General features: G+C 43.4%; 1 protein-coding gene across 1 annotated transcript in view; it reads right to left on the bottom strand.

The window, feature by feature from the left end:
* Positions 1–416: 416 nt before the first annotated feature.
* Positions 417–19,114, bottom strand: part of CLEC19A (C-type lectin domain containing 19A) — a 34,914-nt gene continuing 16,216 nt past the window's right edge. The window contains exons 3-5 of the mRNA XM_040441248.1: positions 17,388–17,481; positions 15,790–15,922; positions 417–747 (exon numbers count right to left, since the gene is read on the bottom strand). Coding sequence (XP_040297182.1) covers positions 668–747; positions 15,790–15,922; positions 17,388–17,481 — 307 coding nt within the window. The 3' untranslated portion in view covers positions 417–667. The remainder of the gene's footprint in view (positions 748–15,789; positions 15,923–17,387; positions 17,482–19,114) is intronic.

Below are 19,114 nucleotides of genomic sequence, written 5' to 3'. Positions count from 1 at the left end.
ACATTTTAGGTCCATGGCCTGGAAACTCCCCAGATCTTAATCCCATTGAGAACTTGTGGTCAATCCTCAAGAGGCGGGTGGACAAACAAAAACCCACTAATTCTGACAAACTCCAAGAAGTGATTATGAAAGAATGGGTTGCTATCAGTCAGGAATTGGCCCAGAAGTTGATTGAGAGCATGTCCAGTCGAATTGCAGAGGTCCTGAAAAAGAAGGGCCAACACTGCAAATACTGACTCTGCATAAATGTCATGTAATTGTCGATAAAAGCCTTTGAAACGTATGAAGTGCGTGTAATTATATTTCACTACATCACAGAATCAACTGAAACAAAGATCTAAAAGCAGTTTAGCAGCAAACTTTGTGAAAACTAATATTTGTATCATTCTCAAAACTTTTGGCCACGACTGTACACTACGTGTCATGGCTTTCATGTCTGCATAGACATGGAACGTTACATCACAAGACCTATGGCACATCTTCTGATATATAGTATATTTGTTAGTGTCTTTGTGGTATTGACTTTCTCCTGTGATGTGAATTTCTGTCGGACAGTAGATAGATTCTGTATTGACTTCTCTTCAGTCAGTGAATGTTATATTATGTACAATTTCCCAGAGTAAACATTTGTAGAAATTTCTTCGGAATCAGACTGTGAGCTAAGACGTCACATATAAGTCACAGAAGGGATCTTGCAGACAAAAGGAAATTCACGTTTGCAGCTGTTGTCATTCCAGGAACGTAAGGCTGGTGAAGAAGAAAACAGATTAGATAAAATTATGTAATGTTTTTAAGTTTAAATTAACTTTAAAAAACATATCATCTATCTATCTATCTATCTATCTATCTATCTATCTATATAATATCTATCTATAAATAGAAATTCCACGGCACTCCCACAGGTTGTAGTTTAAAAAAGTGTTCTTTAATTACCAACGCAACGTTTCAGTCCGCTCACTGGAACTTTTTTCAAGCAGTGATACATACAAATGGTGCTGGGTACATACACTGAACAAAAATATAAACGCAACACTTTCGGTTTTGCTCCCATTTTGCATGAGCTGAACTCAAAGATCTGAAACATTTTCAACATACACAAAAGACCCATTACTCTCAAATGTTGTTCACAAATCTGTCATAAACTGTGTTAGTGAGCACTTCTCCTTTGCCGAGATAATCCATCCCACCTCACAGGTGTGGCATATCAAGGTGCTGATTAGACAGCATGAATATTACACAGGTGTGCCTTAGACTTCCCACAATAAAAGGCCACTCTGAAATGTGCACGGTTTTGCCTTACGGGGGGGGGGGGGGGGGGAGGTCAGAAAACCAGTCATTATCTGGTGTGGCCCCCATTTGCCTTACACATCTTCGTCACATAGAGTTGATCAGGTGGTTGATTGTTGGTCCGCTCCTCCTCAATAGCTGTGCAAAGTTGCAGAATATTGTCAGGAACTGGAACACGCTGTCATTTACGCTGATCTAGAGTATCCCAAACATGCTCAATGGGTGACATGTCCGGTGAGTATGCTGGCCATGCAAGAACTGGGATGTGTTCAGCTTCCAGGAATTGTGTACAGATCCTTGCAATATGGGGCCATGCATTATCATGCTGCAACATGAGGTGATGGTCGTGGATGAATGGCACAACAATGGGCCTCAGGATCTCGTCACGGTATCTCTGTGCATTCAAAATGCCATCAATAAAATGCACCTGTGTTCGTTGTTCATAACATACGCCTGCTTATACCATAACCCCACCGCCACCATGGGCCACTCGATCCACAACGTTGACGTCAACAAACCGCTCACCCACACGATGCCACACACGCCGTCTGCCCTGAACAGTGAAAACTGGGACTCATCCGTGAACAGAACGCCTCTCCAATGTGCCAGACGCCCTAGAATGTGAGCATTTGCCCACTCAAGTCGGTTTTACGACGACGAACTGCAGTCAGGTCCAGACCCCGATGAGGACGACGACCATGCAGATGAGCTTCCCTGAGACAGTTTGTGCAGAAACTCTTTGGTTATGAAAACCAATTGTTGCTGCAGCTGTCCTGGTGGCTGGTCTCAGACGATCATGGAGGTGAACATGCTGGATGTGGAGGTCCTGGGATGGTGTGGTTACACATGGTCTGCGGTTGTGAGACCGGTTGGATGTACTGCCAAATTCTCTGAAACGCCTTTAGAGACGGCTTATGGTAGAGAAATGAACATTCATTGCATGGGAAACAGCTCTGGTAGACATTCCTGCAGTCAGCATGCCAATTGCACGCTCCCTCAAACGTTGCATCATCTGTGGCATTGTGCTGTGTGATCAAACTGCACATTTCAGAGTGGCTTTTTATTGTGGGCAGTGTAAGGCACACCTGTGCAATATTCATACTGTCTAATCAGCACCTTGATATGCCACACCTGTAAGGTGGGATGGATTATCTCGGCAAAGGAGAAGTGCTCACTAACACAGATTTAGACAGATTTGTGAACAATATTTGAGAGTAATGGGTCTTTTGTGTATATATAAAATGTTTCATATCTTTGAGTTCAGCTCATGCAAAATGGGAGCAAAACCGAAAGTGTTGCGTTTATATTTTTGTTCAGTGTATATATATAAGTGAGGCAAATAATTGATAATAGTATGTAATTGTCAAAAAAATCCTCAAAAAAAATAATAAAAACATTAATATACACATATGTGATACTTTCTATCAATACAATATTGTATGTAATACATGATCTCCATTGATATTCCAATAAACATAATTATATCCACAAACCACATAAATCCATAAAGTGTCATAATTGATATATATTTAAAAATTCATGTGCACAACTGATTAAAAACAAAGTTAAAGTGAACCTGTCACCTGGAAAACACATATTAAACCAACCACAGTACCTTAAACTATCCCTCAGTGTGTTGCTAATCATGATTTTCTTTCCTCATTCTGTCTCCTTATATTTGTTAAAAATCGCAGTTTTAATGTCTGTTGGCGCCTTCTCCAAGTCAGGCTTGAAGTCAAGGGGGCATCGGCCTCCTTGCTTCAAGGCATGAAGAGACCGCCCCTTACCCCTCCTCTCTACATTGTGATGGACATCTTGCCGCGATGCCGGGACCGCGCTCTTCTCGCGCATGCGCCGCTTGCGTTCTCCAGCGCCTGAAGCCCGTGATCACGCTCACGCTAAAGACAAGACGCGACGGTCGGGCGCGAGCGGGATGGAACTGAGTGGCGTATGCGCAGTCTGCAAAATGAAGGCGGTGAGTGAGGGAGCTGGAGCCTGGATCGCACTGTAACAGGCAACGCATGGCAAGATGTCCATCACAATGTAGATGGGAGGGGTAAGGGGCGGGCTTATCGTGCCTTGAAGCAAGGAGGCCGCTGCCCCCTTGACTTCAAACCTGACTTGGAGAAGGAGCCAACAGACATTAAAACTGCGATTTTTAACAAATATGAGGAGACAGAATAAGGAAAGAAAATCATGATTAGCAACACACTGGGGGAGACTTTAAGGTACTGTGGTTGGTTTAATATGTGTTTTCCAGGTGACAGGTTCCCTTTAAGGACATTGCAGATTACTGACCAGCATGGACTTTCCTACGATGCAATCAGCGTCAGGAAAACCCGACTGCGCATGCTCAAAGATAAATTCAATGGCCGTGGAGCGCAGGAAGCCGTAACTGGGTGGAACGAACACACGGCTGTCAGCTGACAGCCACGTGAGCGCATCACACCACATAACAGCCCCACCGGCACACCGCGGCCCATAGCATTGATCTCTAGTCCCAATGACTGTATGACCGTGCATGCACTACAAATCCCGATGATTTTTTCAATAGGCAAGTTGCCCTAATGAAGTATACTCTATTTAACTGATCAGGGGGAGAATAAAACTGGAGACATATGGATATATAGATGGATTCAGTAAAATCGGAGAACCCCATGTACCATCACATTGGTACATGCAGACAGACATGGGGAATAAGTACATAGGCGGTTCAGTATCCAGGTACTGGACACCAAATCCCGTCCCTGTAACTTCTTACTCTCCAATTATATTAAGGGGAATAAAGAGAGGGCACAATGGACACAGGGACCGATCATGTATCTGTGTCCCCACTTATGTCCCAATTTTTCCCCAACTGTACAAAAGTAACAGTAACTGGCTCCTAATAATTCTCCCACTGTTCAAAATACTATACAAAATTATTAATTACAGCATCATCGTTTTGTAGGCACCCACAGTATACACAAAGAGACCGACAACAACGCCATACGCCATTTTTTCTAAAGAAAATATATTCTTGTTTCGTAGATAAGTAATACCTCTGTTGTCCATCAATTATGCAAAAGAGAGAATAAATAGTATTAGTAAATTGAAATGTTTAAAGCAAAAAGAACATTGCAAATGTCTATTTAGCACCATTGATAAAAGAATACACATCACATAAGGCGGTCAGAGCAGACTATTATGCAAGGGGAGATAATTAAGTAAACATCCATGGTCTGTAATCAACATTCAAACCATGCGGACGCAAAGTATTTAATTTAGTAATCCATTAAATCTCTTCCGCCTCTTTAGGCTAATTTTCCAATTCCCTCCTTTACGGGAAACAGGAATGTGATCCACCAACATGCACTTTAAGTCGCTCTCCCTGTGTCCACACTCCGAAAAATGTTTTGGCACAGGTAGATCCATCCGTCCTTTTCGGATGGTATACCTGTGCTGAGTCAATCTTGTTTTAAAATCCAAGGTTGTTTCTCCCACGTATAACAGTGGGCAGGGGCACCACAATACATAAATGACATACAGTGCTGCCCATAATTATTCATACCCCTGGCAAATTTTGACTTAAAGTTACTTTTATTCAACCAGCAAGTAATTTTTTGGACGGGAAATGACATATGTGTCTCCCAAAAGATAATAAGACGATGTACAAGAGGCATTATTGTGGGGAAAAAATCATTCTCAGCTTTTATTTACATTTGAGCAAAAAATACAAGATGTTCTGCACTGTGGAAAATCTCAGAGGACGTGGTCGGAAGCCAAAAGTGACACCTGTGCTGGCCACGAGGATAGTTAGAGAGATGAAAAAGAATCCAAGGATCCCCACTAAGGCCATCCTGGTGAATCTGGGCTCTGCTGGTGGCAATGTCTCAAGGCAGACAATCCAACGGACACTGCACACTGCTAGGTTCCACGGATGCAGACCAAGGAGGATGCCACTTCTCCAGATAAGGCACACAAAAGCTCGCTTGGCCTTTGCAAAAGCTCATCTGGACAAAGAAGAAGACTTCTGGTCTTCTGTGTTATGATCAGATGAAACAAAAATTGAATTGTTTGGTCACAATGATGTTTCCTTCATTTGGCGTAAAAAAGGAGAAGCCTTCAACCCAAAGAACACCATCCCCACTGTCAAACATGGTGGTGGGAACCTAATGCTTTGGGGGTGTTTTTCAGCCAATGGACCAGGGAACCTAATCACAGTAAACAGAACCATGAAAAAAGAGCAATACATAAGGATTCTCAGCGACAACATCAGGCAGTCTGCAAAAGTCTGAGAGGTAGTCTGAGAAACTTGGCACCAGTGGAATTTCAGCATGACAATGACCCAAAACACACAGCAAAAGTGGTGAAGAAATGGTTAGCAGACAACCACATTAACATTTTGGAGTGGCCCAGCCAGAGTCCAGACTTGAATCCAATTGAGAATCTGTGGAGGGAGCTAAAGATCAGGGTGATGGCAAGAAGACCCTCCAACCTGAAAGATTTGGAGCTCATTGCTAAAGATGAATGGGCAAAAATACCTGTGAAGACATGCAAAAAGCTGGTCTGAATTATAGGAAGCATTTGATTGCTGTAATAGCCAATAAAGGCTTTTCTATTGATTATTGAGAAGGGTATGAATAATTTTGGACTGGACATTTTTTGCTCAAATGTAAATAAAAGCTGAGAAATGTTTTTTTCCCCACAATAATGCCTCTTGTACATCGTCTTATTATCTTTTGGGAGACACCTATATCATTTCCCGTCAAAAAATGACATGGATAAATAAAAGTAACTTTGAGTCAAAATTTGCCAGGGGTATGAATAATTATAGGCAGCACTATATGTGGAATCACATGTCAAAAAATGATTTATCCTGTGTTTTTGCAAAGATAACGGATCGGTGAAAACATTCCCTCTCTGTACATACTTGCAATTGATACAATTAAAGCAAGGAAAACAACCCTTTTTCGGTATTGATAGAAATGTCTGACATATAGTTTTTGGGGACCAATATCAGCACAAACAAGTTTATCATCCAGATTCGGTGGTCTGCGATAAGACATCAATGGCCGATTACCAAATTCATTGACCTCATCAAGGCCATTTTTGACAATGGACCAATGTTTTTGAATAATTTTTCTAATATTGGGACTATTTTGAGAATACGTCATCACTAATGGGATCCTATCCCTCCATTGTGGTCTATCCTTTTTCTTGAATAAAGAAGATCTATCAATTGTTTTTATCTTATTCAAATGTGTAGTCAAAACTACAACTTAGAAACCCCGATCCCTATATGTCTGCACCATTGTGCCCAATGTCTTGTCCAAACAGTCATTGTCACTAACTATACGTTTGGCCTGTAGGAACTGGCTAAAAGTAAGTGATTTCACCATTGTTCATGGGTGCCCACTGTCATAGCGTAAAATAGTATTTTTGTCTGTGGGTTTCACATAGACGTCAGTGTGGATAGCAGTGTTCCTCAAAGTAATCAGAATATCCAGGAAGTGAATTTTACTCCCCGAGTATTCTAACGTAAACTTTATGTCGTTATCAATAGTGTTGAGGAACGAAAAAAAGTTGAGTAAGTCTGTCTCCATACCAGTCCAGTATCTAACTATCTATCTATCCATCGGGATACCAACCAATCATGAGAACTGGGTTCCCCTGAATGGGTAGAGTGGCAGTCAAGCATGCATGCTACTGCTCCAGCCATTCCCTGTGGGACTGTTGAAGACAGGTGAGCAATGTACTCGGCTATCTCCAACAGTTCTATAGAGAATGAATGGTGTGGCAGTGCCTGACCTGCTGCTCCATTCATATGGTCCATGTACCGCTGCCTGGGAGAAGCAAAGTGGAGGATGAGAGTGGTAGTGGCTCTGCCTGAAACAGTTATTCACATAAATCATGGTGGCAGTCCTTACACTTATGCACATCCCTCCTTCCCCGGGAACACCCTGATGCAGGAACCCCTGCCCAATAGGTGCTGTGGTCGGTAAATTGTGTTGGAGTCAGTAACCAGGCCAGTTATAGAAAACAGATAAGTCTCTCTTTATCAAAACAGTTCCAAACAATTCATTGTGCAAATTTTCCCTGCAATGTATGGATAGAGACAATAATGGGGGTAATGGTACTCCTCCCCTCTTTATTTCTAAAGTCTTTCTCTGCAGAATCTAATGCTAGCAATAAATGTCTTGCAAGTTTGACTGTAATCCCCAGCTGAGGGGTACAGGATTAAGATACGGCTGGCCACAACCATGTCTAAGTGTGGAAAGGTTTATTAGCAATGTCCCTCTCACTGCAGTCTCTATCAACCTTGAACAGCGAATACCTTACTGACTGACTCCAGTGCTCGGCCTTGCAGATTCTGGACCTTCCAATTCTTTCTTTACAGAGAACTGTGAAGTAGAGATTGTTTTCTTGATGCAAATATCTCAGAGATAGTAATTCTCTGGGATTCAGGCCTAGTTTTCTGAGGAGTGAGCACATGCAGCTCCTCTCTTCCGCAGCTAACACTAGACTGAACTAGTGGTGGTCCTATGGTTAACCCTGACTTATCCGTACAAAATTATATGGGTAATGCATTACATCAGAACATTAAGTAACAAATAACAAACAACTATTTTGCAAGAGTCCTATTCTTGGGTACTGCACATAGAACCCCCTTGTGATTGGTGAAGCTTCCAGTGGTCAGACCCCCACCGATCAGATTCTTATTTGTTATCCTGTGGATAGGGGATATGTTGCCGCAACATCTTTAAAGAAGACCTTTCACCACTCCTGACATGCCTGTTTTAATAAGCTTCATGCATTCCCCATGTAACAACAATTCTGAAGCGTCTATTCTTATGACTCCATGTTGTGCTATTTCTTTATTATCTCTATTAGAAGCTATGAATGAATTGCTATCAGTCTGCAGTAAGGGTACAGAGGGGAGGTAACCAGTTGGGTGTGTACCTGCACAATCTGAAAATGGCAGCACTGATTGGATAGAGTAAGACCTTGCAGGTACACCCCCAACTGGTTACCTCCCCTTTGTACCCTTACTGCAGACTGCTAGCAATTCCTTTATAACTTCTAATAGAAATAATAAAGGAATGGCACAACATAGAGAGATAAGAATAGACGCTTCAGAATTGTTGTTACACGGGGAATGCATGAAGCTATTAAAACAGACATGCCAGGAGCAGGGACAGGTCCTCTTTAACAATGAACAGTGAAAAAAAACAATCAGTTTGTAATGAGTTAGATAAATATCACCACAGTTTGTATGGCTACACATTGTTGTTATACCCTTAAAAACCTGGACTTATAGCTGATATATTGTAGCAACAGGCTTGAAGGAGAGATGTGGAATTACATGTTCAATTTCTTAGCAGCGCCACCATATGGAAAATTAAGCATTACACAGTGCTTATTCAAATCAATGGATAATGCAGGACAGGACAGGTCATCCAGAGCAATAGATGTCCCATTCTAATGGTTCTTTATTTTCGCCATACTATATCAGCATTTTTCTAATAGGGTGTATCAACCTGGGGTTCACATTCTACTTGCTTACACTACCATTTACTTCTGTTCTCATTGAAATAGAAGTGCAAGATATAAATTAACATGACCTGGATGATCGAAAACTAATCTACATACCATTAGTGCAATCTACTTAAAGGGATTCTGTCATGAGATTTGAGCTCTATAAGCTAAACATATGGCCAGGTCCGTACTAATAATGTGAATCCTAAATTGCCCTTATTAAACCTGCTTGTGGCTCTATTAGCCCAAAAAACTGGTTTTTATAGGCTGTCACTCACCTACCTAAGGGGTTTTACGTTAACCCAAGGTGCCTGCCCGCACCCCTCGCCGTCTGGTGCCCAGCGCCGCCTTCCTCACCTCAGCCCCGCATCCGCAATCCTCCCGTCCCTCTGCTAGATCCGGCGCCTGCGCACTAGGCTCAGCCTATTGCGCCGCGGACTCCTGGCAGCGGCTTCCTTGAGCGAAGTGCGCATGCGCCGCCTGATGCGCATGCGCACTTCGCTCAACGAAGCCGCTGCCAGGAGTCTGCGGCGCATCAGGCTGAGCCTAGTGCGCAGGCGCCGGATCTAGCAGAGGGACGGGAGGATTGCGGAGGCGGGGCTGAGGTGAGGAAGGCGGCGAGGGGTGCGGGCGGGCACTCTGGGTTAACGTAAAACCGCTTGGGCACCTTAGGTAGGTGAGTGACAGCTTAAAAAACTGATTTTTGGGCTAATAGAGTCACAAGCAGGTTTAATAAGGGCAGTTTAGGATTCATGTTATTAGTACAGACCTGGCCATATGTTTAGCTTATAGGGCTCAAATCTCATGACAGAATCCCTTTAAATATGTTACCCCAAATGGCAACTATGAGTCCCACAATAGCAAGAATACTAGTTCCAAAAGAGCACATCAATACTGTTAAAGTGCTTACTGTTGCTGTAGTATGAGTTAAGCTGTCCAGGATTTTACTATTCACAGACTTTCCTCAGGATAGGCCATTACTATCTGATCAGCTTGGTCCAACACCTCACAACCCTGCCAATCAGTTGTTTTGTGGCAATGGTGCTGTGTAGTAAAAATAGCTGGTTACTGTAGTACCGCTCCCTCTGAAGTGAATGGGAACAGTGCTGCAGTAACCAGCTCCATCCAATGCACAATGGACAGAGCTTCTAGTTCTATCCGCCAATCAACCATCGATGGCCTGTCCAGAGGATAGGCCATTGTAGTACGCCAGACCTGGGGGTACTACTATTGTAAATGGTTTGTAATGCTATAGACCTTGTACACCAGAAGATTACAGTTGGTAGTTTTTGGTAACAGGAATGGGACTAACCATTCCATTTATCCCCCTTTGGTAGGAGAGGGCTGGTCGGACTTCCTGCAAAAGGATGGGCAGAGCTAGTTAAAGGGGTTATCCCATCTTAAACAATGGGGGCATATCGCTAGGATATGACCCCATTGTCTGATAGGTGCAGGTCCCACCTCTGGGACCCGCACCTACAAGGAGAACGGAGCCAGGGAGAGTTGTGGATGGAGGACCCCGTCCACCACCAGGCGCAGCTCCCCGCCTCACCCATTGAAGTGAATGGGAGCGCACCGCGCATGCGCGGCCACCGCTCCCATTCATTTCTATGGGGCTGACGGAAATAGCCGAGCCAGAACTAAGCAATTTTCGGCGGCTCCATAGAAATGAATGGAGGATGGCTGCGCATGCGCAGTGCGCCCTCCTCAACTTTATCCGCTCCATTCTCCTTGTAGGTGCGGGTCCCAGAGGTGGGACCCGCACCTATCAGACAATGGTGGCATATGATAGTGATATGCCCCCATTGTCTAAGATGGGATAACCACTTTAAGGTGTTCGAAAGTAGAGCGTGAGGAGTGACGAAGCCTTTGATCCAGCTCCCGCTCCTCCATGCCATGCAGACCACAAAGGCAGCTCTTCTAGGAGGAACACTTCCCCAGAGAGCCTGAAGGGTCCAAGGCTACATAATATCTGTAAACTACAGCATATTATTGTCAGCAGCATGATCAGGCAATCGAACTATACAGACTCCACTGTAAGGTGAGGGGAAACATGTTCAAACACCACCACCACAGTTCAGGACAGGCATAGCTAGAAGCCTGCATCATACAGTGGACATCTACAGCCACAGGTGCCAGAGTACAGCCGCAGGGAAGGGAATCGGGAGAGAGACGTTGTCAGCTAGCAAGCATCTCAGTGTCATCTTCTACAACATTGCCAGCCACCATACTCCATATTCTGGGAGAAAAAAAGGGGTTGAATTCTACCTTTCAGACAACCTGTGGCTGTAGCTTCACTGCTACTTACTATTCCATTGTGCCACCAATTCCACAATCTGTGCTGTGCTCACATGACTCCCTCTGGCTGTGGGCTCCTCTGCTGATGTCTCGACCGGATCTGCGATTGTTTCTTCCTGATCATGTACATTATGAAGCCAGTTAACGGGTCATGTGAGCAAAGCCCAGATTGCATAATCGGCAGTAAGACGGAACGATAAGGATTTAGGATGGTAGAATTCAGTCAAACCCCCGAAGCACCCCTTTAATGTCTGCTTTAGTTCCAGAAACAGCACCTCAGTTATCCATAAGTTGAGTCTATTATTACAGCTCAGCCCCATTTACGAAAACAAGGTTGAACTGCCATGCCAGATACAGCCTATGGACAAAAGTCGCGCTGTTTCTTGAACAAAAAGAGAAACTCGGTCCATAAATATTATATTGCGGTTTTACTCAGATGACTAGGTCACCCCCTTGTCTTTCTCTTGCTCATGTCTTTCCCTCTGTAATGGCTTGATGTAATAAAACAGATATGTCTATTGCTTTTTAATAATAAATAAGAATAATTAACCTCAAAAAGAGCAAATGAATCCCACGAGGCTGTGATCTGATCATTACTGTCCTCTACTAAACAGCCGCTCTGCTGTACACCCTAAGCATAGCACAAGCCTGGCAATGACAAATTAATATTACTCCCTTAATAGATTTTGCAAAGTGAATGAGTAAAAATAAACTGACAATTCTACATTCCTGGGATCTGACGGGAGGTATGCAAATGAGTAATCTTTAGATGAAATATGCTAATAGGCAAGTGTCAAACATCCGCCCTCAGATGCAGATTGCATTGGCACAGACACATGATGTCACCTTCCACAATAACAGGCTTACAAAACCGAAGGCTGTAATGTTATAGAATATAACCCTCTGCCACAAAATGCACAAGGAGAAGACAGCCCGGTGGATAAGGATCTACTGATGTTATCTACCAATGACACAACAATGAGTACAGTGCACAAAGGGTTACTAAATGCTCACCGAGGGGGGATGTCTGTAGATGCGCATTGATTACATATGTGCATGACCTGCTATTTACTAGGCATGATTAGGCAAGACACATTTTCTGCATTAAGATTTATTGATGATAAACTAACACAGATGTCATTTTACTGGAGCAGAATAGCTTGTGAATCTCTTACACTTTAGAGGTAAAAGGCTTTAAAGGGTACCTGAGTTTAAAAAAAAAACTATGCAAAGGCTATGCTTCATGGTAGATCTATAACTGTGAAGGAGCAGGTCTGTTTTGGGCTTCCCTAATGTCTTCTTTAGTCATATTATTCCCTGTTTCAACAGCACAGCAAGATGCATTTCTCTCACAAGCAGGGGGGCTTCTCCCTTCTATAGAATCTGACAGTACTGCATTGCAGTGACCTCACTTCCCTTACTTTCCACTATGTTTGTTTTCTTCTAGGGAGCTCAGAAAGCTGATAAGGTGATCAGACTTACAGGCACACAGGAGATTCTCTGCTATTGAAAGGCAGTGTACATGTGTAGTGTATCTAGAGCTTATATGCAGATTTAGGTGTCTCCATGGTAACAGACTACAAATAAACCCTGTTTAGTCTGATTCTACAGTCATGCTCCTTTCCATCTGTCCCCTACTTCTTATGATAGATCAGCAAGAAGTATAGTACAGATGGAAGAAAGTGTGACTCTATGACCAGACTGCACAGGATTCCTCCATTCCTGTTGAGTGAAAAGATGCCAGAGCAAAACAATTGTTCCAGGAGAACCCTGAGAGAAAGCGGTAAAGATATCTGCAGACTGTCCAGGATCACAAAAGACTGTGCGTGATAGCAAAGGTAATGTGCATTTTTGGCTATGGACTTTGCTGCTTTTGGAGAGGGTGTATTGCTTTAGTACCCATTACACTTATAGAATTGGCTGTCCAATTCTGATTGTAAGAGTATTATATGTCTGTGGTCACTTTGAGAAGACTGCAAAGTGTGTTTAGAGTGACACTCAGGGACTACTACTGCCATCAATGCCTCTGCCTATATCCAGCCATTGGGAAAGGCAAGCTCTATGAAATACATAACAATTGTGCCTGATTTATGCTTGTACTGCATCACCCATTATCTGCAGTAAACAGACTGTTCTTTGTTAACACTAAACTGGGCCTTGTTATTGCCTCCACTATCCACGAGGCCCTCACTCTACTTGACCTTCTGCCTTGCACCCTGCCAGACATCCACCATCAAAGGTACCCCAACTATCAGTAGGCAAGAGCCCCAAAAAGGTCCAAAATGTGCCCCAAGGAAAGAAGGAATGTGCACAAGGCCATGCACAAGGAGAGCCAGGGTGAGGAGTGCCACTGTGAACTGTGAGTACTACTACCACCTTCATAGCCACTACCTCTCCTCCCTTTGGGTCGCTGCATTATCGCCAGGACCTTGTATGCACTTTCTCATACATCATCTTGACACTGGTTATGATGCCACCTTCCTGGACAGATGGGAACGTATTAGACACAGGATGTTGTCGACTGGGGGGCAATTAAAGTCGTTTGAAGACTAAAGCCAAACTGGACTGCTTTCCAGGTAACACAGAGGTGTTCATGGAATTAACGCACGCCACAGATAGGACATCTCCAGCCTATCTAATATGCTTGGGAATAGGGCTGTGTGTATCCATAGACCAGAAAATACACTCTAAAAGCAACCTTGTTATAATTCATGTTTTGCAATAAATAACATGTTCTTATGATTGGGGAACTTGGTCACTTCTTGTTCTCAAGTGCTAGGATTTTCGGTCTTAGGAAACCTACTCGATTAAATTTTGGTTGTAATGATTAATATTTCATATTCATGTTTGGTCAGATTATTCTTCTTGGGATACCTACAAGAAGTTTGGGCTCAAATTAGAATTATGCCGTACAATTTTCCACTTTTTGTATGCCATTGGCCAGTCTCCTGTCACATGAATAAGAGACAGGTTAAGAGGGGCCAGCTAAGACCCTTTAAATACTGTAAAACACACATGGTCAGATCCCAGAGATACACCTAGCTTGTAGGTCTGGTCAACTTTCCACTTTTCTCCCAGTGTGGATCTTCACCGATCTAATTGGTTTGCAATTCATTATTTTATCCTTATTTTATTTCTGTACTGCTTGCTTATCTGTATGTTCTTTTTGTCATCTTTTTGTGACCTGTTAGCACTGTAACTTTTTGTATATTAAATCTTAGGTCTAATAAGTCGTTCCTTGCTGCTCTCAAAGTGCCCACACCTTCTAAGTACTGTTTTGCTGTGTTACCATTGAAGACAGTGTGCTAGAGGTTTGCCTATTGCCTGATAGAACACAGTGTGTTCCTGTAAGTGCCGTGCCTCTGTAACCAGGGTGTCCCGTTGGCCGGCAGATGGGTGGTGGCAGTGTGGTGTGTAGATGCATGGACAAGTTTAAGGGTCACTTAGTGCCTTGGTAACCTAATGCATTAAGTAAGTGTGGAAGTGGAGTACCCGCTACAGTCACATACAAGGTAACGGGTGTAGTGAATGCCAGAATGCCACCTGGTGACATGTCTTGTTGCACGTGTGCTGATAGTGACATGCCCTTTTTGTTACACGGGTCCCTTAACCATAACCTGATTACAGGTTGTCCTGATGCTAGAATCCTCATCAATCAACTGCAATGTTCAGAAGAACCCAGAAGCAGTTGTTTTAAATTTGCCTGCAGCACCCCCACAGGAGAAATAATGCATTACCCAATTCCAATTTTAAATCAATGGGCTGTTCATGTAGCAAACAGATATCTTCAGTCCTCCAGAGTGAAAGACGCTCTTTTTACCCTATCTCAAATTTCAATAATGAGATATTTGAAAATGGATTTTCTAAGCCAAACACCCACAATATAGTATATGCTGTGGTCTCTGTGAAACATTACACTGATCCACCTGTTGCAAACTGTGACCAGTCCATTCAATGCCTGTTAGCATTATTCTTCAATTATGCTTGAAAATACACATGAACGATGTCAGACCTCTGCAAATTCCAATTATTGGTGATGGGAATGAACTTCTGTACAGATAAGAGAGTAACATGAGCCATGTCTGTTTTTGAGGACGGTAACACAGAAGCCACAGTATGGCTTGGGAGCAACACGCAGGTCATGGGCATTTTTGTTTGAGCCCTGACTCTCCAAATTACTCCCGAAAGAGAGCCTGAGATTCAATGAGATAGTCCTTGACTGTCACCACCAAGATCAATCATAGATCAGAATTGTCCACGGGTGATACCTGACTGTAGGCATGTATAAATGGAGAACTACTGATTTGACGCTTAAAGGGGTTTTAGGGGAGTTTAATATTAACGGCCTATCCTCAGCATAGGTCATCAATATCTGATCAGTGGGGGGTTGACTCTCGACACCCCCATAATCACCTCTTTGAAGTGGCTGCAGTGCTCCAGTGAGCGCCCCAGCCTCATTCATCGGTCACATGGCCTATGTGGAGCTCTGTCCCATTCAAGTGAATGAGCCTGGGCTGCAATACCAAGCACAGCTACTATCCAATGTATGGCGTTGTGCTTGATTTGCTGTGAGGAGGCTACGACACTCATACAGCTGTTGGGTTCTAACACTGCTATACAGTACCATTCAGCATATTTCTAAAGTAAAAATATCCCATTAATTTTCTACCGCCACATTGTTCTTACCGCTGTAGTATCTGTACCATATCTGTACACAGTCCTCATCTTCTGGAGAACTGTTGCTGGCATCATCTGGTTGATTTCCATCCCAGTAACTGTAGTCATGCAGAGTGCCATCTGTCCACTCAAACTCACCTTCCTGAAAGAAAAACAAAAAAAAACAACGAAGACTGAGGATTAATTGTCATTAATGGGTTTCCCTGCTTTCACAATACTTTTTCTTGGAAGAGTCCCCCAAAAAAGTCATAAGTGATCCTATCGGGAATTGCAGCAACCTGCAGGCAAACCTGGCAGAAGGGTTCAGCTAGTCTGCAGTGCCATTACAGAAGAATTTAAAGAGGTTTTCAAAAGGGAGTAGATGTTCTAAAACAATAAAATAACGCCTACCCACCAGTTATACCGTCGCTGTTTCAGCGCTGCCCCTCCGGTCTCTGTGTCCATGGCTGCAGTGGTGACGTAAATGTATTCTGCTTGTGACCGCTGGATCCAAGTAAACAGACAAGAGCGGCAGCGCTGGAACGGTGGGAGCCGTAGGGTAAGTTCACACTTTGCGGATTTTCATTTGGGATTTTGAGACAGGTTTCAACAAAATCTGCAATTCGACCATTCTGTCTTGTGGATTTGGATGCAGAATTCCATATTTCCTTGGAAAAAATCTGTGGCAAAACAATATGAAAGACAATGAACACGCTCTAGGAATCTAGAAAGGAATCTGCACAAAAAAACAAATCTGCAGCATGTTCACATTGTGAGAAAAACTCCTTTCACTTGCACTGTGCTGTAATTTTGTACGTATTTCCCATGTAGTTTCCGCTTGGCAAATCCGAGCAAAATCTATGATGTGTGAACATAGCCTTAATAGTGAGTGTACGTTCTTTTATTACTTTTTTTAAAACATCTTTACCCCCTTTTTTTTACAACTTGAAAACCCTCTTAAGAGTTATAATCAATCAACTTGACTGTTCATGTAACACTGTCTGACATATCGAAGTAACTCCTTAGATGCCACAGTCGTAGTAGACAGTATTAGTTTGAAGACGGGGGCTTCCTCTGTCACCCCATCGACATCCCCAGGAAAAAAAAAAAACTAAAAGTGGCTCCATGTTATAGGTAGGTTCAAAATAAACAGAAGGAGGGGCAACACAAGTAGGCAGGGACAACAGAAGTAGGTGGGGCCAGCAATACTGTGGTGCAGAACAAAATACCACCCCTGCAGAACCAAAGCGCACTACAAAACACTGCCATCCAAGTATGAAACTGTATCCTCCTGGGCATCAGCCCAATGGGAAATTTCCCTGTAGGGTCTATGGCCAGTCCGCTCCTGGGCACCCCCATGCAAAAAATAAGTCCAAAAGTTATAAAGATTTACTAAAGTAGATTTCTCTACCTCCCATTCAATTTATTAGAAGGAACCAATTAATATATGGCACCACCTGCCCGCTGGATCATTCTCCCAATCCATGGGTTACCAGCGGTGGGGTCCTGGTTGTACGACTTTTAGGAAATGTCTGATGAATGTCTTTTATTAGCAAATCCCTGATGAGTTGTGAATATTTCAGATAGACCGACGACAAGGATTTATATCTGTCTAACACGATCCATACCTGCCTTCTGTCACTTAATCCTATCCAGATATCAGTGGGTATTCCCGGGACTTGGCTGTTCACAAGATCAAACACAAAAACATTTTCTTCCCAGCTGTGAAGATAAAAAAATACAAGACTGTTAGTTAGCAATGCCTCGTCTTATAAGCCGCCATTGCTGATGTCTTCATGCACTTCCTACATGTGATTGTTCTACTCCATGCCTCACTCCAAATAAAAGCGTTCTGTATATTGCACATTTACTAAAAAGAATTGCCAATTATATTTTGCCATTTATATTTAATCATTTGTGTTATATATAATGCAGGGGCAGTTTAAGGAATATCCATTATAGATGAAACGAGTTGCAAAATCCACCTCGAAAACAGTTTATAGATAGAATTAATCGAGTGGAGTAACTTTGTAAATACATTGTACTTGTATTATTCATCTCGTACTGGTTTTCAATTACATCCGACCTTATAGCCCAATTCTGCTTGTGACTGGAAACAGTCAGCAAGCTTGTGGTAAGAAATATCTGTATTGACTGAAAGGGGTTTTCCAATCTCAGACAATGGGGGCATAAGCTAGGATATGCCCCATTGTCTGATAGGTGCGGGTCCCGCACCTACACTGAGAACGGAGCCAGGAAGGTGGTGGGCGGAGGACCCCGGGTTTTCCGAGATCCAGACACTTCCAAGCACTCTCCCCATAGGATTGAATAGGAGTGCACCACGCACCGACTAAAATAGCCAACCCAGCGATCGGCTATTTTGGGCGACCCCATAGAAATGAATGGAGGGTGGCTGCGACAATCTGCCCATCTAAAGGTGCAGCTGATCACCCAATGAATGAGCGAAACACTCGATCAGCGGGTGATCCTGTCTTTCGTGCAGGAAATTAAATTATAATTTCTGGGCAGCAGATTGTGCTGTCTAAACAGCGATCTGCTGCCCAGAAACAATGATTCTGTATGAGGACGAGCGATCGCAATAGCAACTGCTCGTCCTCATACTGTGAAGGAGATCTCTGCATGTAAATGCAGCGGTCTCCTTCACTGAACGGGCAACCGACTGTCGGGAAGGAACGCTTTCTTCCCGACAATCGGCTGCAGCATCGTGCAGTGTAAACCCATCTTTAGCTAATACGACAGTTTTCCTTTCAGTGGATCACTATACAGTGTCAAGTATAAAAATCACACGTTTAGGCCTCATGCACTCGACCGTTCCATTTTTTGCGGTCCGCAAACCGCGGATCCGCAAAAAACGGAAGCCGCCCGTGTTGCTTTCTCCTGGACTTTAAATGTATGCAGCAATGGGATGCTGCATCAACAGACTCATGTGTGCATCGAGGGGGTGGAGCTGTTGTACAGAAGTGGGATGTGGCCAAGTTTAAATGGGCATGGTCTACAAAAATGGGTGTGGTTATGTTGAACCTTTCTCCCATAAAACACCCCTTCATGGACTTTAATTGTATGTGGCAGTGGGATGCTGCATCATCAGAATCAAATGTGTATTGAGGGACGGCGGAGCTGTTACCTAATAATGGGGTGTGGCAAGTATAAATAGCAAGAAAGGGACATGGTCATGCACTACACGATGAACCTCTCAGAAATAGGAGAGTCTTCCCAGACTCCTGAATCTCCCAGGCACCTCATGAAGGGCTGCTTTTTCCCAGAAAGCAGACTTCCATGGACTTTAAATACATGTGGATGCTGTATCATCAGATTCAGATGTGTGCTGAGGGGC

This window comes from Bufo bufo, chromosome 7 (genome assembly GCF_905171765.1).
Source record: "Bufo bufo chromosome 7, aBufBuf1.1, whole genome shotgun sequence".
Taxonomy (NCBI): Eukaryota; Metazoa; Chordata; class Amphibia; order Anura; family Bufonidae; genus Bufo; species Bufo bufo.
This window is presented reverse-complemented; position numbering and strand designations above follow the sequence as displayed.